The sequence below is a fragment of the Dasypus novemcinctus genome, chromosome 8 (genome assembly GCF_030445035.2).
Source record: "Dasypus novemcinctus isolate mDasNov1 chromosome 8, mDasNov1.1.hap2, whole genome shotgun sequence".
Lineage (NCBI taxonomy): Eukaryota > Metazoa > Chordata > Mammalia > Cingulata > Dasypodidae > Dasypus > Dasypus novemcinctus.
Window position 1 is genome coordinate 85,536,847 of NC_080680.1, and position 26,528 is coordinate 85,563,374.

The following is a 26,528-nucleotide window of genomic DNA, read 5'->3' on the forward strand; positions in this document are numbered from 1 at the left end:
CCATCTCCCCCAAAATGTCTTGTATAGCTTTTTTCTTTTTTTCCTTTCCCTGGAGCTAATATCAATCAAGAGTCATGCATTGCAGTTAGTTGTTATGTTTCTTTAGTCTCTTGTAATATTTTCCAATATTTACACAAGTCTAGCTTTACCAGATTTAGAAATATGTAGTAATTTTCTCCAGAATACACTTTAAAAATATAATATGCAAATTGGCACCACTGCCTGCCACTTCATATTGACTTCACATGAACTTAGTTGTGAAATGTACCACATGTTCAAGTTTTTCCTCCCTTCTTTATGCTAAGGTTCAGCTATCGCTATAATCCTGGGTGCTCCCGGTAGAGCTGTGCTATGCTCTTTGTCATTGTCAGGCCTAAGCATGAATAAAGAGGGAATAAAAAGTAGCAAGGAAAAGAAAAATTAGATGAGGAGTTAACGCTTAATTGGTATAGAGTTTCTGTTTGGGGTGATGGGAAAGTTTTGGTAATGGATAGTATTAATGGTTGCACAACATTGGGAATATAATTATCTCCACTGAATTATATATTTGAATATGGTTAAAAGGGGAAATTTTATGTTGCATATATCTTATTGGAAAAAAATTTTTAAGAAACATTGGACTGTACAGCACTAATGTACACTCATGTAGACAGCTGGACTGTAGTTAGTATAATTATGATATTGTTTTATCAATTGTTAACAATGGTGCTACACTAATACAAAGTGTTGATAATAGGGAAAACTGTGACAGGGGTATATAGGAATTACATTTTCTGCATGAATTTTCTCTAAGTCTAAAACTTGCCCAATAAAATAAAAATGCCTAAAAAATGTTAAAAAAAATAAAATAATAAAATAATTATTTGACAGAGTGCCGCCCAGCCATCCTGCCTCATTACCACTCTTTGGTGCTGTCCATGTTGAATCTGTCTGCCTTCATCTCCCCTGGGCTAAGGTTAAGCAAGGAATGATGTGGCTTTCTATGTTAACTGCCTAGTGGCAAAGAGTTTATGTACCAAGCAAGAGCAACTATTCTGTCTCCAGCTTCATTGGACCCAGAGTGTCATTTTCAGAGTTCCAGATGGTCCTTATGAAACAAACAGAAGGACAAAAGCACTGACTAGGTTATTGTCTTCTTTCTATGAAACCTGAAACAAGACATGCAGCATAGTAGCTCTTCCTAGGACTAGGGATGGTTTTACACTGGTCCATCCACGTTCCCTTATGAAAGGCACATATTCTTATGTCCCAAATACTTGGAATTAAAAATTTGGCCTGTGACCACAAGGCTGATCAGTACTTCACAGAATCATAAGGAAAAAAAAGGGAAAATATGAGAAGGAAAGCAAGGCATCTGCAGACAAAACTTCTATCTCCTCTCTAGTAGGATCTAAGCTCAAAGACTTGTCTTAGATACTTCCCAACCTTCACACATGTTCCCTCTGTTGGGATTGTTCTCTTCCTTCTTTTCTTGGCAAACTCCTATTCAGTGCTTCAAGTCTCAGCTTATTTGTCCTAGCATCAGGGGGAGCCTTCCCTCACCCTTTAGACCAGGCAGGATCCCCCTGCTTGGGTTCCTTATAGCATTCTGTACTTCCTCTTTCATCACTCTATAACTACTTGATTGATGTCTATCTCTTCTGCTAAACTGAGTGCCCTAAGAACAAGGGGCCATATCTGCTTTATCCAGTGCTGCTTCTCAGTACAAAAGGTCTAATGAGCATAGGCACTTGGAAGAGACTTATGAAATCACATTAAGATTGGTGCTGGGGAGCAGATGTAGCTCAGTGGTTGAGCGCCTGCTTCCCATATACAAGGTCCTGGATTCAATCCCTAGTACCTCCTAAAAGAAAATGGTGGTAGTTTAGCTCCCACTTTCCCCCCATCCCAGTTGCCTATTTGCTATTCCTTTCCTTAAATGCTTATTATATATATACCAGACCTTCACAAAGAAACCATAACTTTTTAAAATAGCTCAGTGGCAACTTCTTAATCTCATAGTTTAATCCCTTTTGGGTACAGATGGGGCATCCAGACAAGAGTAGGAAATATCCCAGCATCACACGTGGAAATCCATTCCAAGCCCTGGCTCTCATCCATTGCTCAGTGCTCCTGTTCTAAGAGTAAGAAGCACGTCTAGGCTTCACATTTTGGTTGCATTTCCAAGCAGACTTGTCAGGGGAACCAGAACTCTCCATAGTTCTTGACACATTCCCCTGTATAGGGTCAGCACTGCCTCTGCTTTCAGAAATTTGTGGAGTCCAGGGGCCCTGTTTGGCACTTGCAACACAAACCACTTCTCCTTCTAGGACACCAAAGTCACCAGATACTCTGGAGTCAGCTCAGTCAGACGAAGAAGTAGACGAGCTGTCCTTGATCGACCATAGTGAAATTATGGCCAGATTAACACTTAAGCAAGAGGTAAGTACTTAACAGAGTTTTTGTTTTAAACGAGTAAATTTTATTGATACATATTAATAAAAGATAACTCCATCTAAAAGTGTACAATGAGTGGTACTTAGTATAATCACATAATTGTGAATTCATCACTTCAATCATTATTAGAGCATTTTCACTATTCCAATAATAATTAAAATAAACTTATCACCTCTCAATCTCTCTGTGCTTCCTCTGCCATACATAATGCTCTTCTATTTACATCTCTCTAGTTTATTTGTATTTATATTTTGTAAAAACAGTCATATATGCAGTATTACCCATATTCATATTTCATATGACACTTCACCATGTTATATAGTCCCATGTTACATTTTTTAGCTTTCCTTCAGTAATATACATGTCCTTAGACTTTCCCTTTTTTTTTTTTTTTTTTTTTAAGATTTATTTATTTATTTATTTATTTCCCCCCCTTGCCCTCCTCCCATCCTGCTGTTTTTACTGTCTGTGTTGTCTTCTCTTCTCATTTCTCTCCTAGGATTCACCGGGATTCAATCCTGGAGACCTCTGATGGGGAGAGAGGTTCCTTGTCAATTGCGCCCTCTCAGTTCCTGGTCTCTGCTGCACTTCACCTTGACTCTCCCCTTGTCTCTCTTTTGTTGCATCATCATCTTGTTGTGTGACTCACTTGCAGGGCACTGGCTCACCACATGGGCACTCATGCAGGCACTCACACAGGCACTGGCTCACCATGTAAGCACTCACGTGGGCACTGGCTTGCTGCACGGGCACACTTTCTCTTCTTCTTTTTCACCAGGAGACCCCAGGGATCGATCCCAGGTCCTCCCATATCGTAGAAGGAAGCTCTATCACTTGAGTCACATCCACTTCCTGACTTTCCCTTTCAACCACTGTCATACCATAGAATAGCGCTACTAGTTAAAAACATTACAATTTGCTTTCACTGTTTCTATTCATTTCCAAGGATTTACAAGCCTTTTTGCCAGTTTTGCACAGAATAACCCTCAGCTTTCCATTTCTACCCTCATTCTATTTTCTGATGACCCATGTTCAATTATTAACTCCATGAGTTTACATAATATATTTATTTATGTAATAGTGCCATCATTCATATTTTTCCTTTTGCATCTGGCTTGCTTCACTCAACATAATGTCTTCTAGGTTCATCCCTGTTGTCATGTACTTCATGATTTCCTTTTTTCTTACAGCTGCATAATACCCCATCGGGTATACACACCTCAGTTTGCTTATCCATTCATTGGTTGACGAACACCTGGGTGGTTTCTATCTTTTGGCAATTGTGAATGACACCACTATGAACATGAGTGTGCAGATGTCTGTTCATGTCACTGCTCTCAGTTCTTCTTCACAGACTTTAATTTTACAGAATCTGGCCCCATAAAGAGAGTGAGGGAGCTTTGAGGAGATTGTAACCTTGAGGTGTCTCAAATAGAAAAGACCCAAGCTAAGTATTAATGGCTGGAGTCTCTTAGTGCTCCCAGGAGGCACTCCCAGGCTTTGTGCTCCTGGAAGTGGGATTCTGTGCATCTTGTTTATCCTGGCCCAATTCTGGGACATTGTAGGTACTAAAAGATATTGTGAAAATGGATGAATTCTGGAAGAAACTATCCTGTCCCCTTCTCTTGGCACTTCTAGCAAATGATAAGTTAACTTAGCGTCTCTAAGCTGCAAACTCTTGAGGTTGTTGTGAGGATGAAATCCATGTAAAGTAGTCCGCTCTGAGCTTATACATGGTAAGCCCTTATTAAATGTAAGACATCTTTGTGTTGTTTTAAATAAAATAACCCCACTGTATTTCTGCCTAGGAGACACAAAGCTGATTAAGAAAGTTCAGGCCTGTACACTACAACTTGTCCATCCTGTGCCTTCTCAAGAAAGCCTTGTTGGTAAAAACAATCCCCGAACCTGTCACAATAAAAAATGAGACTATCCTGAAAGAGAGTTTATTTTGGTCTCCCTTTGCCATGTGATTCTAGAAACACAAAGGAATAGTTTCATAAAATAGCCTTAATGCAGCCCTGAGGCAGTGATTGTGTTTCTGGCTCCAATTTGATGGCAGTCGTACATATAGAACATGGACAGATAGGTAGATAGTGCCCCATTTGCACATTGCTGGGCCAGACTGAACTACCCATGGCTGTGGCAGACTGTCACACACGGAAGGTATTGGAGGAGCCTGTCAGGAAGGGCTAACTGTTACTAGCTAGCCTTGACGGGGGTGCTAGACTTCTCTACAGAGAAAAATGAGCTTTTATAAGTCTTGCTAAAAATTTCTTCTAAAAAATCAGGTCATGGGCATAACCATTCTTACCCTCTGAAAGGATCCCAGACGCTTTGAGGACTCTGGATTCAGGGGGAAAAAGTCTAAAGAGGCACACACAACTCTGAGTGTATATATTGCAAGCACAAGGAGAAAAGCAGGGTATTTGATTACATTTGCCTCAAAATTGCATAGCAAGTGGATGTTGGGACCCAGGAACCAGGCCTGGTAGTGTGAGGCCTAGGATATCATTTCTAACCCTGATGGCAAATCTTTTTGGCTCCAGGCCCAGTTTATGGGTTAATTCCTTTGTTTTCCCACATTGAAAATAATAATTGCTCCTTACTTGATAGGCAGGGGGTTGTTAGTGGTCACTAAAGAATGTCAGGTATAATTGAACATCTCTGTAACATTTTATACCCTTGCAATAAAGGGATCCCTGGAAGAACCTGACTTCTCCTTCCACCTAGGAAAACAAGGATTTAGATATAGGGGTAGGGAAGCTGACTTGGCCCAGTGGTTAGAAGTGTCCATCTACCACATGGGAGGTCCGCAGTTCAAACCCTGGGCCTCCTTGACCCATGTGGAGCTGGCCCATGCACAGTGCTGATACATGCAAGGAGTGCCCTGCCACGCAGGGGTGTGCCCCGCGTAGGGGAGCCCCACGCACAAGGAGTGCACCCTGTAAGGAGAGCCGCCCAGCGCGAAAGAAAGTGCAGCCTGCAGGAATGACACAAGATGACGCAACAAAAAGAAACACAGATTCCCATGCCGCTGACAACAACAGAAGCAGACAAAAACAAGAACACACAGCAAATGGATACAGAGAACAGACAACTTGGTGGGGGGCGGGGGGGGGAGGGGGCAAAAAAAAAGATATAGGGCAGCTTGCTGCAGTTTTAGGAGCATGAGTATTCATGGAAAGAGACAGTGCTACTCCACTGTCCTTCTGGGAGAGGCTGGTGATGGTCCTACCTGCCTTGTGGGATTTCACCATTCCCACTTTCTGAGAACTTCCCATCTCGCCTCTCTTCCCATGTGTTAATGAGCAGGGGACGGTTGACTGGTACCATTTATGCCTGACCCAATTGTGTCCTCAAAAGCATGATTTGTGCCCAGTGCCCCTATTGTCTGGGCAGATCTCAGAGTCATCCACTTCACCAGATTAGGTTCTAATTTGTTCCTATCTGCTGACCACAGAGCAGGAGATGGGCTACAAAGGCATTCCTCACATCTGTAGCACAATCACTGTGCTCCTGAGTTGAGGGGGAGCCAGAGGGAAAGGGGATTCGTAGCCTCTGCAAAGCAGTGTCTTTATTCTTTCATCCATGCTTGTTCTTCCAAAACTGGCTTTCAGGTGATGTTCTGCCTCATGCCCTCTTTTTCTGCTTTCATTGCAGGGTGATGATGGGCCAGATGTCCGAGGAGGATCTGGAGATATCTTACTGGTCCATGCTACTGAGACAGACAGGAAAGGTATGGCGACTCACAACGTTGTCTGTGGTCAAGAGCACTTGCTGGGTCGGTGCTGGACACTGCTGAAGTCAAGACATTGCCCAGCCCCACTGTGGCCTCCTCTTCTCTCCCAGCAGCCAACCCCTGATGGTTCTGAATGCAATCCTGTTCCTGCTCTGGCAGAGTGGGGAGAGCCCACTGTAAGCAACAGGCTGACCTGTGCTCAAAGCATACCAGCTGGCTTTCTATTAGTGAAGGGTAGTGATGATCCCCCTGGTACTAGGGTACATACCCCACAGGATTGTCAGGAGGGTGCGTGTCAGCTACAGAACTCGGCACATAGTAAGTGTTCAATAAATGGATGCTTGAATGGCAGCATAGTGAATAATAATAATGAAACTAGAATAACGAGTAGGTGACTATTTTTCCTAATTTTTGATCCTTTATATTATTCCACACCTACTAGATTGGATTTAATTTGCATATACCATTAGGAAGTTCCTGGAAGAAAGTTTGTTCTTTCCAGGAACCTTTGATTTGATAGCAATGGCATTCCTTTTCACAGGAAAAGATTCCTGACATAGAATTGTCCCCTGCCTACTGTTCCACTTAGATCCTAATAGTTGAAAAATAGTTTGGAAAAGCAGGGGGATGTCCCTTAGGCCCTGTTGGATAGACTCTGCTGGCAAAATAGCTTCCATTCCAAGTCCTACTCTGGAAGGGAGAGACAGAAGAGGAGGCTCTGAGCAGAACAGGTGGGAAGGAAATGCCAGTGTGTTCTCAGGGGCTACAGGGCACGGACTTTTCTCCAACTAGGTTGAGCCACTCCCCAGACTCATTTTCTTTTTACATTTTAAAAATGATTAAAAGACAAAGTAAATTTTGGAGGGAATAAAAACACCCTTATCTTGAAGCCCTAACCCAACTAATTTCATTTTTATAAACCACCTTAACCATACTTTTTTTTTTTGTTTAAAGATTTATTTATTTATTTCTCCCCGCTCCCTCCATTGTCTGCTGTGTCCATTTGCTGTGTGTTTTTCTCTGTTTGTATTCTCATTAGGCAGCTCCGGGAACCAATCCTGGGGCCTTCCGGAGTGGGAGAGAGGCAATCGTTCTCTTGCACAATCTCAGCTTCCTGGTCTGTTGCATCTCTTATTTTCTCTCCTGTCTCTTTTTGTTGCATCATCTTGTTGCATCAGCTCTGCACGTGGGCCAGCACTCCTGGGTGGGGCAGCATTCCTGTGCTGGGTAGCACTCCATGTGGGCTGGCTCACCACATGGACCAGCTTGCCTTCACCAGGAGACCCTGGATACCATATAGGGCCCTGGACCTCCCATATGTTAGACAGGAACCCAATTGCTTGAGTCACATCCACTTCCCTTAACCATATGTTTTAATAGCATATTTCCGTAAGTGTACCAATGATTCTGGGGATTTTTGAAGTATAAAAGTAGTATGAAAAAAATGTTTACATTGAAGAAAATTTCAAAAATAGAGAAAAGAAATGATTCTCACAAACTCACCATCCCACTAGTTTGCCATCCAGTGTTTCTTCACTGGATGGGTTCTGGGGAAGAGCACAGTCCTAGAGTTTTTTAATTCATATCCAGCTGTGCCATTTATAGGTTTAGGCGGCCACCAGCCAAATCACTTCTCCCTTCTCACCCTCAGAAGACAGCTTTTTTGAAGGGGTTTATAACACCCATCTCACAACTGATGTGAAGCGTCGGTGAGATAACATGAAATGTGACTGGGCCATAGAAAGTGCTCAGGATGTACATGTTATCACTTTTAAGAACAACTCCTTCCTCCAGTTTTCTCCAGTGAAGACGACCTCATGTCTGCTAAATCAGAGCTCAGTCCTCAGCCAGGCTTAAGAAATTTATTTTATTTTATTTTATTTTATTTTATTTTATTTTATTTTATTTTATTTTATTTTATTTTTTATTTTTTTTTGTCCAAAAGGTAAAGGGCTGAAATGGGAACTGGCTCCAGACCTCAGCTCTGAGGGATGAACTCTGCCATCCTGCCAAAAGAAGCCAGCTGTGGTCGAGCCCCCAAGGGCAGAGCAGCCCTGAGAGCCTTTCAGTTTGTGCTAGGGCCTACTAGCTGAGAGGAGGCTCCACTGAAGCAAAGTTTTTTGTACTTGTCCTTGAGACAAGATGCTCTGGGCTAGACGGGAAGGGTAGATGCACCCTGCAGCAGGTGCTTCCTGCTGACCAGAGACCACACCAGTGACACTCACTACTGAGAGGCCCCATGACTCAGAGTCACCAGGGACCTAAACAAGGCAGAGCAGTGCTCAGCCTGGACAAGAAATGGTTGGTGGGAGGTGCTTTGTCATCTGGAAAGTTCTGCTCTTGGGCAGCGAAGCAGCATGGTAGAGGGTAAAACTAGTTTTAGCCTTATCAGACCTCATTTCAGATCTAGCGCCATTCCTTGTGAACTGTGTATGCCAAAGCATAACACAATGCTCCTGAACTTGTGTATGCCAAAGCATAATACAATGCTCCTGAACTTCTGTTTCCTCAGTAGGATTACTGGGGATGATAAGACCTTACCTTCCAGAGTTGTCATCAAGATCAGGTAAGGGAAGCAGCTGTAGCTCAAGCAGTTGAGTTTCAGTTTACCATATGGAGGACCCAGGTTTGATCCCTGGGACCTCCTGGTTAAAAAAAAAAAACAAAAAAAGCCATCCCAGACCAGCACGGAGAAGGCACAGGCCCCTGCGCAGCAAACTGATACACCAAAAAGATGATGCAACCAGATAGGAAAAAAAAAAAAAAAAGAGATCAGGTGAGCCAAGTAATTGCTCTGGAAAAGCTGTGTAAACATTAGGAAGTGGCACATCACTGTTCATACCAGAAACCTGTTTGCTATAACCAGGGTACAGTAGATGATTCAAATCTTTGGAGTCAGACTGACCTGGGCATGAACCCTAATACCACTGCTTACAACTTTTGTGGCCTCAGGCAAATTACTCCCTTTCTCTGTGCTTGAGGTTCTTCTCTACAGTGGGGGTAACGATAATCCCTGCTCTTTACGGGATTGCTCTGAGCAGTCAGAGTGTGTATATGTACAGAGTGTGGCCCAGTGCTTCCTGCAAATTTGGGACATATCCTGTGAGTGGTCACCATGGCAGCTGGCAATGATGACAACAGAAAGACTTGTAGACTTAGATTTGTTCTTCCAGAAGCAGATATTTTTTTGTGCTGGTTCCATCTCTGCTTCCGTGCTCAGCCCCACTTTCAACAAAGTACAAATTCGACTGAGAACTAGGTGAGATTTGGGAGTCCAGGAATGAACCAGAGCACAATGCTATTGGACCCTGCTGTGATTCCAACCTGTAAACTAAGAGCCATTTGCTTTCACTCAGCACCACACAGACTTCTCAGATGCAAAAGCAGATGTTGGTTTTCCTCTTTTGTCTGGGTGAGGAAGCCATCTGGGAGTGGGAGCAAGCATGCCTTACCAGTGCTGGTTAGCTGGAAAAGTAGGGTTCCTCAAGATTCCTGTCACTGTCTGGCAGGGAGTAGACACCTAGAAAATTGAGAGATGAATGAGAGAAGATAGGAGAAGGTGGTCTGTAACACCCCACCCCTGCCCCCCCCCAAAAAAGTTTAGTATTTGTGGGCCCAGCCTCATGATTAAGAGCACAGACAGACTTTGGAGTCAAATCTGGATTTGAATTGCAGCTCTACCACATGTGAAATTAGCACGGCTAGCCAGGTTGTTTGACTCGGGGAGTATCCTTCCATTTTATAACTTTATTACTTCTTTCTTTTTTTTTTTTTTAATGTAAAAATTTTTTAAGATACATAGATCATGCAAAATGTTACATTAAAAAAATAAGAGGATCCCATATACCCTACTTCCCACCTCCCCACACTCCTCCCACTCCTCCCACATCACCAAATTCTTTCATCAGTGTGGCACATTCATTACATTCAATGAATATATTTGGAGCACTGCTACACAGCATACATAGACTATAGTTTACTGAATTACTTTTTTTTTTTTAAGATTTATTTATTTATTTATTTCTCTCCCCTTCCCACCCCCCACCCCGGTTGTCTGTTCTCTGGGTCTATTTGCTGCATGTTCTTCTTTGTCCACTTCTGTTGTCAGCAGCACAGGGAATCTGTGTTTCTTTTTGTTGCATCATCTTGTTGTGTCAGCTCTCCGTGTAGGCAGCACCATTCTTGGGCAAGCTGCACTTTCTTTTGCGCTGGGCAGCTCTCCTTATGAGGCGCACTTCTTGCACATGGGGCTCCCCTACACGGGGACACCCCTGCACGGCACGGCACTCCTTGCGCGCATCAGCACTGCGCATGGACCAGCTCCACACGGGTCAAGGAGGCCTGGGGTTTGAACTGCAGACCTCCCATGTGGTAGATGGATGCCCTAACCACTGGGCCAACTCCACTTCCCTGAATTACTTATTTCTTAATGTCAGAAACAGCATGTTTAGGAGGGTGAGTCACAACAGCAAATAAACAAGGACGTGTCATGATTGCAGAAAGGCCAGGAATTCCTGGCTTCAATCTGCCCTGTCCAAAGAGAAAGTAAAGTGGTAGATGGGAGCTGCCATCCCAAGTCCATGCAGTGGCTTGCTATCTCATTCTTTCCCATCCTTCAAACTCTGGAACCATGCTCCTAGCAATTGACCTTGCACCTGCATGGAACCTGATGTGTCTACTGGTGCTTTCCAACAGCATGTGAAGCTATGACTCTTAAACCTTTTCTTAGAATTTGTAATAAGTAGAATTTCCCCAAAATTTTAATTTCTGGACCCTATCGCCTTAAAGTATTATCAATGGTTTAGCTTCAAAATCCTACTGAACTATTTTGAACTGTTTTCTTTATATCTATGATGATTAAGACCCTTTGAATTATCAACTTTTAAAACAGACAAGAACCATTTGATCCAGGATAGCAAACACTGGGAGTAGACATGCTGCCAGTCTTTATCCCTTGCCAGTGGCAGACATCACTAATCAATTGCAGTTCTCTTTCCCACTAGGACCAGACGTGGCCTCAGAATCCAGTGCAGCATTGTTTCCAAGGCAGCTGCTATTGATCAAATAAAATGTACTTGTAAGACAAAATCTGTTTGCTTTCCCTCACTCCAAAATATACTCTCATTTAAGAGATGTGAAGTTGGGTCCAGAAAGGACAGGTGGTTTCCCTGGGACACACAGGCAGAGGGCACCAGAATTCTCTAACTCTTGGCTTCTAACTTCCAGTCCATTGTTCTTTCCGCTCCCCCACACTGCCTCACCTACCTTTCTCAGATCAAGGACTTTTCCTCTTGTATTTCCTAGCGCTTTTCAGTCCCCGAATCCCCCTTACTCCCCCACCCTTTGCACCTTGACTAATCATGCCTTTTGTTCTTCCTCTGTAGATTTGGTTTTGTACTGTGAAGCCTTCTTGACGACTTACAGGACTTTCATCACCCCTGAGGAGCTCATCAAAAAGCTGCAGTACAGATATCCTTTCTGGCACCCTCCCTTGGCGCCCCAGCCCTCTGCCCCAGGACCAGCCCAGCACTGCCAAAATGGGCCTCCTGGGACTCACATTTTTATTTCACAGGTTGGCAGACATGGTTTTGTGGGGCCAGGTAGTTTGCCAAGGAGCTTTGGCCCACCCATGGAAGGGAGCAGACAGGTTGTATCTGGGGCAAGGTTTTTGTGAGCCTATCTCAGAGGACACTGGCAAGATATAAATGCCATCTTTTGGGAAGGGGTGCATGTGCCTGGCAAGGTAGACTTTGCTTTCATTGCCGTCATTTCCCATCCACCACCAACCCTGGCTCCTCAGCCTTTCATGACACACAGCCTTCTGGAGCCAGGGGCCAGAGGTGGCCACCTTGCCTACCCGTCCCCACCACACTCAGCCTCATGCAAGGGAGCCTAGTGGTAATGTGGGACAGCAGTGTGATGTAGGGACTCTGGAGTCCAGCAGACTAAGGTTTGCATTCCTTCTTTGCCATGTCCTAGCTTTGGCACTTTGGGCAAGGGCTTCGTCTCTGAACCTCACTGTCCTCATCTTGTAAAAATGTTGAATTATATAAAGTGCCTGGAACATAGGATATGCTGCCTGCTGGCAGTGATCATTCTGAAAAAGAATTAATACATCCTGGAGAGAGAGTGAGTGTGCAGGCCTCTGCAGAGATGAACCAGAGACAGAGACCTTTGTTCAGTGTATGCCTACCCCAGTAGGTAGATACGCTTCTCAGAGCTGCATCCCCAATGTGTGAGGCTTGAGGGAATCAAGAGGCAAATGAAAATCCCAGCAGTAGAAGAGCTACCTCTCCAGAGAGCTGATGTCCTGGGTCTTCTGCTGCTTGGCTGCCTCCCAGCATTATACCTCACCACTGCCATCTGCTGGACAACTGCTGTCACTTTAGAGCAGGAAGTCCCAAGTTCTCCCCAGCAAGTTCTGTTGCTCACAGGCCTGGCTCATCAAATAATAATAACCCACACTTAATTGAGATTTACTATTGTCAGGCATGATGGCAAGCATTTGTACACATAATCTGACTCAGCCATAACAACATGATGTTGGTATCATCATATCATTTCCTATTATGTAATTGAGGAAACTGAGATTCAGAGAGCTTATCTGCTGCTTGGTGAGAAAGAAGCCAGACACATACCCCTCTGACCCCCTGTGCCAGTTCTTAGCCTCTGCCTGGACTTCCACTTTACCAGGTTAGTGGAAATGTGCCATCTGGATCCTGGGCACAAGTAACTAGTAAGCCCTCTGTGCCATGGCAAGTTACATCATCCCAGTGCGTTGCACTCCGCCCCCCCCCCCCCCCCCCAAGCTCCACAGCATGGAACGTCAGGCAGGAGGGAGGCAGAGAAGAGGGGGCCCAGAGACCACACCCTCAAGGAAGGAACCTGAGCTCTTCAGGTGTTTGAAAGATCTATAGGGAAGGGTGGAGCTGACCTACTCTGACTGTCTCTGAGGAGCGAGAGCTGTCCCAGCGTTAAGGAGGTTTGCACTCCCTAGGAGAATTTCTCTGCAGAAGCAGGCTACGTAGTCCAGGGAGGTTCTCACAGAGGCCTCAGTGGCTGGAAGTTAATCCCCCACACATCCCACCCCCATGTGAGAGCTGCCGGTTTCTTTAACTCATGTTCCACATATGAGAAGTTCTCTCCCTTTGCTGACACATTCAAGAAGCGGGTCAGCAAGAACACGTTCTTTGTGCTGGTGCGAGTGGTGGATGAGCTCTGGTTAGTATTTTCAACCGCAGGGATCCTGTGGAGGAACCAGGTGGGGGAGGCTCAAGCCCAGAGGAGCTGTTTAAGCCTTTGGCATCTCAAGCCAGTTCCCTGGAGGGATGGCTGGCTTCCCTGCTGAGAATGGGACAGCCCATCCCTGTCCCGCCCCCTCCCCTGGGGTACCTGCCAGCAGAGTACAGTTCACTGCCCACCGCCTGGCTCTGACAGGCTCTTGCCTAGTTTAACACTAACTCAAACCCCTTCTTTGCCCTTTGAGAGACTAAACCATCCCTTTTAGAGCAGGGTGAGGAATTTTACCACCCCAGCTGGGCCCTGGATTTTCTTGTGGGGTGCATCCTGGGTTCTTAGGATAAAACTTGCACTGGGGCCATCCCTCCTGCATGTAACTAGGATTTAGTCCACTGTGGGCTGTGCCATTACCCAGCAGCAGTGTCAGAGGCTAAGTGGTGTGTAGGCTGGAGTGGAGGAAGCAGCCTGGTCTCCCTCTTGAGCTGGTGGTCTATTTGCACGTCTGCAGTGGTGCAAACAAACATTTAACAAATGTATCTGGAGCCAGTCCTTTCCTAGGTCTGGAGGGTCAATGTGGACACACCAGACTGGTTCCCTGCCCTCCATGTATTTACCTTCTAGCAGAAGAGATGGCCTTAGGCAGTGATTATACAGCAGGGCTATGAGTGGTAAGTGCTATGTAGAAGCAGCTCAGGGTGTCTAGTCTGCGGGGCTGGAAAGCCTTCATGGTGTTTCATTCATTGCCCTGGTGAGTCTAGGAGCTCCTTTGGGGCCACATTTTTGTGAAATTTAGCCGTATAGCCCAGTCCCTGGCATCCCTGGTACCACTTGTGTCAGCGCCAGCAAACATTTGTTTAGTGTATGGTGGTTATCTATTACAAGTTAGACCACTCCCATACTTCCGAGGATTCAAGCAGCCATCCCAAGTTGTTTTCTTTTGCTCTCTTTCCACAGTGAGTTTTTCTAATTCTGCTGATTACTGCCATGTGGCCCCTTGATATCCTGTGGTGGATTCTAACAATACTTCTTCTCTGTCTTGTGTTCTGCTCCTAACCTTGTGGCGTTTGGCCCTTTAGCCTAGTAGAGTTGACAGAAGAGATTTTGAAGCTGCTGATGGAACTGGTCTTCCGTTTGGTGTGCAATGGGGAGCTCAGCCTGGCCCGCGTGCTCCGGAAAAACATCCTGGATAAGGTAGACCAGAAGAAGTTGCTCAGGTGTGCCAACTCTGACCAGCCCTTGGCGGCCAGAGGAGTAGCAGCCAGGTGAGGAGCCACCCGCACATCCATGAGTTCTGACCTAGGCCCTTGTCTCCTCTGGCAAGAGCTGTCCCCCAGTACCCGTCTTTCTACTTTACTTCCTTCCCTTTACCCTATCTCCCTTCCACGGCCTCATGTCCTGGTTCCCCCTAGACCCTGTGACGAGGTGCCTCAGGGGCAGTCCCGTGGGTTTCCTCTGTGGGCTGAGGTGCTTCTTTGGGTGACGAGTCATCTCGTTACCAGGAAATGGGGTAGCAGGGCATGTGGTAGGGTTTAGTAGGACAGGAAACAGGTTAATAAGTTCCAGGCTGCCTGTGGTTTGCTCTTAATTATCTTCATGGCGCTAAGATGGCAACTGTTCATTCTAGCCCAGCCTCCCTGTGCCATCCTGTATATCTCTAAGAATCTGTGGAGAGGTTCAGACCTGCCACCCTCTCTACCCTACCCCAGAGGCAGCTTTTAATTATAGATGTAAATGTTTGTTGGTTTTTCAGTAACTTGTTAGTGTTGACTATTTTAGCCTTCATCTCTACAGCACCATCTCTATTCCCATGGTCATCTTGATGGCCACAGGTCCCTAGGAGTGGGATTCGGCTATAAGGGTTCTTGAGTACCGAACTGTCCATGTGCTCAAAAGGGAAAATTCCTGGGAAGCGGATGTGGCTCAACTGATAGAGCATCTGCCTACCATATAGGAGGTCCAGGGTTTGAAGCCAGGGCCTCTTGACCTATGTGGTGAGCTGGTCCATGCACAGTACTGATGCGTGCAAGGAGTGCCATGCCATGCAGGGATGTCCCCCGCGTAGGAGTGCCCCACACACAAGGAGTGTGCTCTGCAAGGAGAGCCACCCCACAAGAAAAGCACAACCCGCCCAGGAGTGGCGCCGCACACACGGAGAGCTGACGCAGCAAAATGACACAACAAGAAAGACAGATTCCCGGTGCCACCTGCGCCTGATGAGAATGCAAATGGACACAGAAGAATACACAGCAAATGGACACAAGAGAGCAGACAATGGGGGTGGGGGGTGGGGAGAGAAGGGGAGAGAAATGAAAAATAAATCTTTTAGAAAAGTGTTTAAAAAAGGGACGATTCCTGACTCTGGAAGCTACAGAACACATACAACAGAGGGAGGAGCAGGAACGCAGGCAGCATTGTCCTTGGGAAAAGCATGTGTGGCTAGGAGGGAAACCCAAGGACCTTGGTCTGTTCCACCACTGAATTCCTTCATGACCTCCAGCAAACCTTAAAGTTCCCCACTCTCCAATTCTGTAGTGAGGCTGGGAACAGTTGCTCCCTCTGGTCTCATTCAGGTCTGAAATCTGCAATGAGTGCTGTCCCTTGTCACCTGACCACTCTTGTGCCTTCTTTCTTTCAGGCCAGGGACTTTGCATGACTTTCATAGCCATGAAATAGCAGAGCAGCTGACACTGCTAGATGCTGAACTCTTTTATAAAATAGAGGTATGACATTCAGTGGGGCTGGGGGCTTTGGGAGAACATTCGTGCAGACACTGCGGCTGTCACTGAAGCAGAGAAACCACTCTGTCAGAGGAAAACCAGAGGGCTTCAACTCTCTCTGACCTATTTCCTTTCTCAGATTCCTGAAGTTTTGCTTTGGGCAAAAGAGCAAAATGAAGAGAAGAGCCCCAATTTGACCCAGTTCACTGAGCACTTCAACAACATGTCCTACTGGTAAGAAGGAGCTGCAGACATCTGGAAGGGTTTCTGTGTTTTCCTTCACAGAGAGCTGGAATGGCAAGGAGGAATTGCCTTTCTTGTTCTCCAAACCCCAGTCTAGGCCCTGTGGGTATTAACTGTGAGCAGAGGCAGCAGAGAGCACAGAGGCATGAGGCTTGTGTTGCACATTAGTTCCCTGGGTTGGAAGTGGCCACCTGGAGAGCTGGTTGAGGAGTTAGGCTCAACAGAGAGGGGTTCCTGGTCCATTACTAAAGCCATCCCACTCTAGTCACTGCCAATCTCTCCGCAGCCCTTACGGCTAATCTTTAGGCTGAATCTGCCTGAAAGAGAACAGGTGGCAGAAAGTGTGGGCTCTATGAATACTTTTATTTAGCCATTAGTTCTTACGGTGAACTAAAGACCAACAGTATGTTTGTTACTCAGAAATCTTGGCTCTTTAAGATATGACTCAAAAGTGCCTGTAGCCTCTCAGTATTAAAGGAAAGGATCAGTCTGGGTGTGGCAGCTTCAGCACAACCCGCCCTACACAAGAACCCATCACTGCCACCAGGGGAAAAGTCTGATATTTTTAGAATGCCCCAAGTACTGTTAATTGGGGGGCAGGGAATGAAGTCATCTCCCACTTGGCTTGCTTTTCCCCCTATCATAGGAAGCACTCCACTCCTCCGTGAATCTGCTCAGCAGAGGCAAGCCAACATACAGATCAGGGTTTGGCTCAATAGGATGTGGTAGTTTCTAGGGCAGACTGAAGCTGCACGCATGGCCCCTGGTTGAGTAAAGAAAGCTCAGCGGGTACATGCTGCTGGGGTGGGGCTGGCTAGGAGGAGGTGTGGGCCTGGTCCTTTCAGACCAGCTGTCCTTTTCCGGGGCCAAAGAAGCAAAGTAGAGAGGCATTTCCTCTGGGTGATTCTAGTAGAAACCACAGGAAGTCAGGACCACCACAAAATCTTCGCTGCACATTTCGCACAAAAGAGACTTAACTTCTTTGCTCTGATTGCCACTGTTGTCCTGAGAGACCCCCAGTACAGCCATTCTCTCCCTCATGGCTTGCAAAAATGGCCTCTTAACCCATGTGCCTCTGGTTTCCCCTGTGCTAGTCCTGGGACACACAAGTGCCTTTTCCCAGAGATTCTCGGGAATAAGTTTGTCAATAAAGGTTGGTGATCATCTAGCACCTCCCTGCTGTCTGCAGAATTGGTAGTCCCCCTGTTTGCATTAGTTTAGGATCAGACACTGAATTTCTTTAGGGTGTCTTGCCTCTGTCTCAGGGATGCTTTAGTCACCTCAGGAACAGGGACTAAGTCTGCTCTTGGTGCCTTTCACGTCCCTGGCAGTTGCAGGCATGGACTTGGAGCCAGCTGGTGCAAGAGTGTGCACAGGTTCCATTTCCAGTGCAACCACCAGGGGTACTGAAGGGAGACCTGGTCAGCTTAGCTGTCTCTTCTTTTCCCCCTTGGCCCATGTAGGGTCCGGTCAATAATCATGTTACAGGAAAAGGCGCAGGACAGGGAACGGCTGCTTTTGAAGTTCATCAAGATCATGAAGGTAACCTGGCTGTGCCTTCCCCCCAGAGCCCACCTTTTCATGCCCCGCCTGTCCCTGCCACCTCCCCTCACAGAAGCCTCTCTTCTCTCTGCAGCACTTAAGGAAACTAAATAATTTCAACTCCTACCTGGCCATCCTCTCTGCACTGGACTCGGCGCCCATCCGCAGGTTAGAGTGGCAAAAGCAGACCTCAGAGGTGAGCTGGAGCTGGGCCCTGTGTATCTGCTGGGTGGGGAAGGAAGCAGTCAGGTGGGGAGATCTGCCAGGCACTCAGGCAGGCTGCTGTGGCAGAAAGTGCTTGGGACTGGAACAGAGATTTGGGCCAAGGTCCTTGCACTGCCACTGGCCTGCTGTGTAGCTAGGACAGCCCCTTCCTACCTACCTCCTTCTTAGTTTCCTCCTCCCTAGTCATGTCTGATCATCAGGTTTCTGAGCAGCTTTGTAGTTTTAATGTCAAGGCCATCCTGGTGCCTCCTGCTACAAGTCTGTACCTAGATATCAGCTTCATTCATTTCTTTCCTTCAGCCTGTGCTTCTGAGGGGGCATCTTTGGGCTGGGCACCACGTTGGGCACTGGGGATGTACTGTGAATAGGCCATACATCCTGTTGGGCAAGTTTCTGTGGAGTAAGTTCTGAAAGAAAAAGGATGAGTGCTAAGAGAGTATATGACTAGGCAGTCCAGCCGGGGGGTCAAGGAAGTGCTGTTCACACCAAGACCTTAAGGATGAGAAGGAGTTTCCTGGGAAGGGAAGAGAATTCTCATTAAAGAGGACAGAGGAATACACGGGACAGAGCCAGAGGGGAGCTTGGTACCCTCAATATGCAGCAAGGAGGGCAGCTTGGCTGTGCCACTACCGTGGGAGGGCCAGCTCCTGCTCTGAGGGCCTTGCAGAGCCTAGGGGGAAGCTGGACCTTTATCCTTGTGTGGCAAGATGTTCCTTGAGAAGAGAGGCCAAGTCCACTAGGCTGAATGGGGGATCATCTCCTTGAGCACACATAAAAGGACCGTGATACAATAGTGCCATACAGAAAAGTGGGAAATAAACATCTAGTGCTACAGGGACACACAAGAGGTCCTGAGGAAGCAGGGAAGGCTTCCTGGAGCTGTTGACACTTCAGGGGGAGAGAGTCAAGGAGGTGAAGAGATGTTCTCAGTAGGGTACATGATTGGCTTATTCTCTTGGCAAGGAATACTGCACTACATGCAGGAGGCGGGAAGCATTTCTGTGCTGCTGAAGGGGGAGGTCACTGCTGCAGGACCCATGGATGTCTATGGTTGAGTTTAAGGGTCTGGAGTCTATCTTGAGTGCAGTGAGGAACAAAAGAAAGGGTTTGAGCCAGGGGTGACATGGTTCAGTTTGTGTTTTAGGTAACCCACTCAGGCTACAGTTTGAAGGGTGGATTGTAACTTCCTCACCAGGGAGGAACCCTGTATTTCAGTGTCTTGTACACACAGTGGGTGCTTGTTGCTCAAAGATAATTCTGACCAAGCTCAACGAGTACCTTGGAGTGCTTCTCCAGAAAAGGGCCTGAGAACTTCATGCAGCAGCAGGTTTGGCTGACACACAGTTAAAAGAGCCCAAATTTCTGCAGACCCAGGGGATGCCTTGTTTGTTCACATAGGTGGGCTCTGTCAGCGCTGGGCAGAGGGGGTTGATGATTGGTCAGCGAGGAGGGGCCAGGGTTCTGTCCTACCCAGCATTGTTCCTCCAGGGCCTGGCTGAGTACTGCACGTTGATTGACAGCTCGTCCTCCTTCCGAGCCTACCGGGCCGCCCTCTCAGAGGTGGAGCCTCCATGCATCCCCTACCTGTGAGTAGCAGACTTCTTGCCCTCGACTCCACCTCACCCCCACCTGGATTTTCCTATTGTTCTGAGGAAGATGTATTCAGCCTCCTCAGACAAACCCTTAGGTGTTCTCACCTATTTTATTTTTAACTCTTTAAAAGTAAAACATTCTCCTTGCCACACAATTTAAACTGAAAAGAAAGGATCAAGTGAAAGTCCCCATCTTTTCCCGGTTCCCCATCCTCCTCCCATTTCCATCTGTAATCTGCCAGTAAGCATGTTCAGGCATATATGTGTACAGATGTGTAGCTTCTCTTTTTATCCCCACAAATGGCTGCTATATTCCAAGGGTTCTCAAACTTGGCTGTATATTAGAACCACCTGAGGACCCCACAAGCATTTCCAGAACCCCTGAGAGAGAAATTGAGAATGTTTCCCAAATTGTTAGTGAAGGAATGGAGTAAATACTTTTGTTTCATGAAAAAGAATCCCATTGTCACATAAGCGTAGGAAAGAGAATAATCTAAGCCAAATGTGTTTCTTTGTTGCAGGGCTTATCAGAATTTTTAATATGCTAAGGGAGATTGTGAATTGCCAAGATAGGGATAGAAGACTCAACAGTATTTCAGGGCTGATGGAACATACTAATGGATTGGGGATAGCTTGGAGGCCTTCTTACTTAGAGACACAGATCTTCTTGCAGCCAGTGACCCTTTCCTTGCTTCCTAGCCCTTTTGCCCTCACAGAACTCCAATGTGTTTTCCTATCAGGGGATCCATAGCTGAGGTCCTGAGAATGTGTCAGCTAAGCAACTCAGGCTGAGCTCTCCCTGGGGTGAGCTGCTCCCCCCATTTTCACTCATTTGACCTCATGCCCTTTGTATTTCTATGACCCAAGCCAAAGAAAGAGCTAGAGCATATGCCATGAATAATACTAAAGTCGATCTGATCAAGTGTGCATCTCCTCTTCTGCCAAGACTTTTTCCTTTTTTGTTTGCATTTAATGGACACAGTCTTAGAAATATTACAGAATAAAAGCCCAGTCTTCCTCAGTCCTTTGGTGATTAAATGCACATTAGCAAATCTACATCTTGTCCTGATTCACCGTTGTAAAGCATGAGCAGAAGCTAGAAGCATCGTCTGGATTGTTGGGAACATTTAAAAGCAGTGGCTCCTCTCCTGCTTTTATTCATTTCCCTCTCATGGTGTAAGGATAAAAGCACTGGAAAAGGGGCCATGGCTCAAGCCATTGAGCTCCCGTTTACCATATGGAGGACCCAGGTTCAATCCCTGGGACCTCTTGGTAAAAAAAGGAAAAAAGGTGTCCCAGACCTGTGTGGTGCCTGTGTGGCGAAGCAATGCATCAAAAAGACAATGATGTAACCAGATAGGGGAAAAAAGCACTGTGAATCAAAGTAGTTGTCAGGGTTAGCTGCAGGGGGATGGGCGTTTTTATTTTATTTTTATTTTTGAGGAAGGAGGTAGTTTTATTTTATGAGCTCCTCCCTACCCCTCTTTTATGGTCATCTAATTAGATGCATTGGTTACAAGCAGCTAACCAGTTGCTCTTTAGAATATACCCTCTGGCCAAGTCTGACTTTATTTAGACACTGTAGATGGACAAGATTGACTGTTTGAACCAAAACATCACACCCTTCACTAATAACATTGTGACTTTGCTGCCAAGTGTAGACTCCTCCCTTCAAAAAAAAGCTTGTGACTATTTTGTACGGCTTGTCTGGAAACTTCTATCTTATATTTTAGTAAAATATTTTTATTCTTTAAAAAATGGCAGGTTACTGTACCTAATAAAGTAGGATTTTTGAGTTTTTCTATTTTTTTGTTGTTGTTCGTTTATTGATTTTACATTAGCAACCCACAACTAGGTACTCGTGCTGCAGCCACGTTGAACTGACAGGCTCGGACAGTCGTTGAAGGGCCTCTGTGGTCGCAGGTGAGACACTGGCAGCTCAGCCAGCTCACCCGCGGACATACTGCCTTGCTAATCACTCCCCAGAGCAGTAACTGGGCTTCTTCTCCCTCCAGGGGGCTGATCCTGCAGGACCTCACCTTTGTTCACCTTGGAAACCCAGACTATATTGATGGGAAAGTGAATTTTTCCAAGCGGTGGCAGCAGTTCAACATCCTCGACAGCATGCGATGTTTTCAGCAGGCGTGAGTGCTGCCGCCCTTAGAGGGGACTAGTGTGCGGGGGGGGGGGGGGGGGGGTTACATCTGAACCCTCTGTTCAGGTGCACTTGGAGACAGCTCCTGGGACATCTGAGCAGAGATGGAAGGTTAAAAAGGATCCAGGGGATTCCATCTGTTAAATGGGGATATGATACATGGTCCTTGGAGTGTTTGTCAGAATGATACAAGAACATGCACAAAGCCAGGTCCAATGATGGCAGCTATTTCTGTCATCCCCATTTTACAGATGAGGAAACTGATGCCCAGTCTTTGTCAGGAGGCAGCTCCCAAACCCTGACCTCCCTGACTCCTGGGCCCATGCTCTCATCTGCAACTTGGGTTGGGCTGTGGCAGACGTTGGCACCTGAGGAGGGGTGGGCTCCGTGGCCCTATGCAGAGGGGAGCCAGGCTTCTGCAGACCCGATCTTCCACAGGTGGAAGGCACTTTGGCTGTGCAGGCAGCTTTGCCCATCAGGCAGTCCCACTGCAGGACACTGCACAGGGAGGCCTGTGGACAGGCGGTTGAGAGCACTGGCTTTGGAGTCCAGCTGCTCTCTGTGGGCTAATGGTCTCATCTCTGCGTACTGATTTCCTCCTTTGCCTATTCGGTGTGCTGAGAGGGTACATCAGTGCTTTCAGCACAGCCTAGCTCAGGGGCCATGCTCCAAGAACTTTTCATAAATAGGCTGTTCCAGACCAGCTCATCAGTGGCACCACGCACTCTTGTTACAGCAGAGAGAGCCTCTCATAAGCCAGGGATTAGCCAATGTCTAGCACAGAAGTCCCTCAACAGCCCTTTGATCCTGAGCCAGTTTGACATATTCACAGCGGTAGCTGACTTCCACCAAGTGCTGCTCTGGCTCTCTTCCCCATCTTCACAGCAAAAATTCAAAGTGGGAACTGTTACCCTATTTTCTAAAAGTAGACGGTGAGGTCTTGCAGCCAGGAAGTGTCAGAGCCAGGGTGGGAGCATGGGTCTCTGACCCCCTCGTCCATCTGGGCTCTCACTGACTGCCTCCCCTCACCCCAGGCATTATGACATCCGGAGAAATGATGACATCATAAACTTCTTCAATGACTTCAGCGACCACCTGGCTGAGGAGGCCCTATGGGAACTCTCTCTGAAAATCAAACCCAGGAATATAACAAGGAGAAAAACAGACCGGGAAGAGAAAACCTAGGAGCAGGTGCCCATGAGCAAGGAGAACACTCAAGAGAGGCACACAGGGCAGCTCCGAGACCAGAAGGGACTTTGGACCTGTTACACAGCGGCAGCTCCCCCTCCCCGAGCAGGCTGCGAGTGTCCAGGCCTCGGAGCCACAAGGCCCAGCCAGGCCTCTGGTGTGATGGGCGGGAGCCTGGAGCTGGAGCCTGCGGCAGCTCCCTGCCCTCGCTTCTCCCGCAGGAGCCCTGTGGCTCCCAGTGGAGCCCATGCAGGCAGGTTTTATTACTGATTTGTGAACTGGTGGTTTCTTATTTGTTTTTCCTTCTTTCATTTATATCTTTCCTATTTTCCCCTCCCACCAACTTCTTCTCCAGCCCTGATGCAGTGCAGAGAAAGCATCAGCAAAACAAGTTGCAGAACAAATCCTTACCCCATCCCTAAGCTTGAGGGTCCCTGAATTTTCTGAAATGGCAAAGGAGTGGAGGCTCAAGGGCCTTCTGGAGAAAGCTGCACTCCAGAGGAACTAGCATGGAGGGAAGATTCAGTTGGGCAGGCAGAAAGCAGAGAAGATCGAAAGGGAAGCTCCTTTTACTTTCCAGTCCATTTTAAAATGGATGGTGTGAGCTTTTCACTTGGCCCAGAAAGGTACGACAGGTGGCATCTCAGCAGCCCTGAGCTGGCACTCCTCATCATGGTACTGGCTTCCAGAGCTATCCTGCTGCACACACGCCCCTCACTGGGCCGTGAGTGGCGGCAGTGTCTGTCATCTCGTTGCACCTTAGTCTCCCCCAACCCCCATTCTGGTGGCCTCTCCTCCCCCCTCAATCCCCTGATGATTCTCCATCAGCCACTTGCAGAAGCACTTGGGGGAGCTGGGAAGGGAAGAGACTGGAGTGAGAGAGGACTTTACCATCAGGAAGAAACACTTATTGCTGGAGTCTTTTCTGAGCTGGGAGCAGCAACTCTTGGGTGAGTTAATTCAGAGAGGAGAGTGGAAGAGCATTCTGTCCTGGGGAGAGGTCGGGAAGCTCCCTCTTCTGTTGCTTGCTGTGTGCCTTAAACTCCGTCCTGTTCCCTCCCAGTCCTGAGGCTTCCCTTCTCCTTTGCCCCCACCTGGTGAGGCCAGCATCGCTCCTCCACTGGCTCCTCAGTGCTGTCAGCTCCCTCAGGCAGGACAGTCATCCCTGAGGGACCCCAACAGAGGCCTGGGGTGCAGAAAAGGCAGAGGTGCCTCCTGGGGCTGGCAGGTTATGGCTCTCATCATGCTTCACAGAGTTTCTTTGTCCTCTAGCAAAAACATCTTAAAGAGCAGATGCTCTTTTCATCCTCGTTGTTAAAAACCACTCTCACTGCTGAGATTGACAATCTAAGACAAGTTTCACAAGTGGGATCCCAGAACACAGGTGAGACCCCTGGGCCAGCAGCACAGAGATGCCCAGCTAGAGCCTTCCATGCACCTGACTGGCACTCCAGCCGGCATGCTGGTCAGAACCAAGTGTACTGGATCTCATGTTTCTCCCCGGCCTGTCCCCCAGGCCCTTTTTTTGCATGGAATGTTTGCATCTCCTGGGTTTGGGACTTGGTTAAGCAACCACCCAGGATCTAACTGTGCTTTAGCCCAGTGTAAACAGAACAAACAAAAGCAGAAAGCAACATCTGTTGATTATTTTGACTTTTTTACTTTGAGTCCTTTGTGGATTTCCAAGCAGCTTTTATCAAGAAAAAAATTGGGGCTGTTTTTTTTTTCCCTCTTTTGTTTTTACTGTATATAGAGGGGAGAAAATCTCTGAAATGTCAGTTAAATCCCCCTCTGGCAGCAATGCTGCCAGCTGCGGGCCAGAACATGTCACTTTATTATTTAAAGAGTGTGTGTGTAGAGTTGCTGGTTTATTAACAGTATTGGGGAGGGGGATGTTAGTTTGTTTCCTTTTTTTTTTTTTTTTTTAAGTCCTTTCATTTCAGCCTTGCCCTCTTCCTTCTCATCTTGCTGCCCGTCTTTGCCCTGCTCTGTTGAATGCTGCTGTGTGTGCATTTGCCTGCGTGTGTGTGTGTGAAGGGCCGCTATGCACACAGGGCCCTTGAGTTGTGCAAATTAAATTTCTTCCTACATTTCTGAGAACCCCTAGGAGTCTCCCTCTGTGGCACCGGCAAATACTAATGCTGTGTTTCAACTTCAAAAACACAACCCAGCCATACTCGTTCAGCAGGCAGATTTGTGTCTGTAGTCAGCAAATGTCCCCAGGCTGCCTTGTTCTCTGTCATAAGCTGGGGGAAGTGGTGGGGGGAGCGCTACACCTTAATTCAGAACAGATCATGTGTCTATCTGCAGAGTGCCCACCAGGGCCCACCTGCTCCCAGGAGCTTGTCGTGATGGTCTGAGCACAAGTGCCCAGACACCCGGTGGGGCAGGTCGTCAGCTCCTCCGAGACTCACTACGTGAAGATGGTGAGGTGCAGTGTGTGTTCAACCTATTGGCTGACAAGCTTCCCCACCCTGTGCTTCATTAAGAGAGTTGCCAAATTCTCTTGCTCAGTGCTGCAGCCTCAGCTGTGACCTGTTTCTTGGGAAGCTGGGATGAGGAGATTGTAGGAGTCAACATTTATAGAAAGAAACCATCAAGATTAGAAAGTCAGTTCTTATCTGACAGATGTGGGTGAAGCCAGGAAAATGGGAGAAGTATGTCATGTCAAAACTGTACCCCAGTTCTGGGAACGAACTCCCTTTCCAGCTGTCCCACAACCTCCCTGGTGTTACATTGTAATATATATTCCCCCAACTAACCCATCCCATAGTGGCATCTTCCTGCAGACATTTCAATTTCAAATGTGTGACTTTTATATGAAAAAAATAAACACAGATGAAAGCCCCCCCCACTTGGTGACCGTGCCTGCACCTCATGCAACGTGTGTGCAATTAAAGTGACAGTCCAAACTGCCTCCTCTCTTCTATGACCTCCTCAGGTGGGCGGGGCTCCTAGCCAAAGAAGAAGTGGCTCCAGGAGCGGAAGCAGCGGCAGGACAGGCTCACCAGCACCTCCACCACAGATCAGTGGTCCTAGTCCCCAGACCTGCCCTGTCGGGTTAGTTCTGGCAGAGGAAAAGGTTTTATCAGCTCCGTTCCGAAACTTTCCCTCACATGAGAAAGCACTTACTCCAAGCTGCCTACCTAGTTTGGATCTCAGGGTCGGCAGTCCTGGAAAGGCTGGGCTTCTGGGGTGCAGTGGCTACGTGATGGTATTCCCAGCTGGATAAGAGGCAGGCTCCATGCCTTCATTCAGACCATTGCTCATTCATTTACCCACACTCTAGGGTACCTTATTTAGGAACCAGGAGAGGTGGGCCTTGGACCTTTGAGTCCTGCATTTGCAGGGGACTTCAGAGTAGAATTATAGGACTTTGGTCCAGGCTCTGCTCCTCAGTTTTCCCAGCTGTAAGTGGGAATAATAGCTTTTACCTCATAAGGTTTTGT

At 47.1% G+C, this 26,528-nt stretch overlaps 1 protein-coding gene across 16 annotated transcripts in view; it reads left to right on the plus strand.

Moving 5' to 3' along the window:
* Positions 1-25,995, plus strand: part of RAPGEF1 (Rap guanine nucleotide exchange factor 1) — a 173,134-nt gene extending 147,139 nt beyond the window's left edge. For all 16 annotated transcript variants that reach the window (XM_058302157.2, XM_058302158.2, XM_058302156.2 and 13 more), the window contains 12 exons: positions 2,310-2,421; positions 6,100-6,175; positions 11,563-11,647; positions 13,307-13,399; positions 14,494-14,679; positions 16,053-16,137; positions 16,274-16,368; positions 17,841-17,919; positions 18,014-18,115; positions 19,633-19,730; positions 21,752-21,880; positions 22,926-25,995. In XM_058302157.2, the coding sequence (XP_058158140.1) occupies positions 2,310-2,421; positions 6,100-6,175; positions 11,563-11,647; positions 13,307-13,399; positions 14,494-14,679; positions 16,053-16,137; positions 16,274-16,368; positions 17,841-17,919; positions 18,014-18,115; positions 19,633-19,730; positions 21,752-21,880; positions 22,926-23,076 (1,291 nt within the window). In that variant the 3' untranslated portion in view covers positions 23,077-25,995. The remainder of the gene's footprint in view (positions 1-2,309; positions 2,422-6,099; positions 6,176-11,562; positions 11,648-13,306; positions 13,400-14,493; positions 14,680-16,052; positions 16,138-16,273; positions 16,369-17,840; positions 17,920-18,013; positions 18,116-19,632; positions 19,731-21,751; positions 21,881-22,925) is intronic.
* Positions 25,996-26,528: the final 533 nt, after the last annotated feature.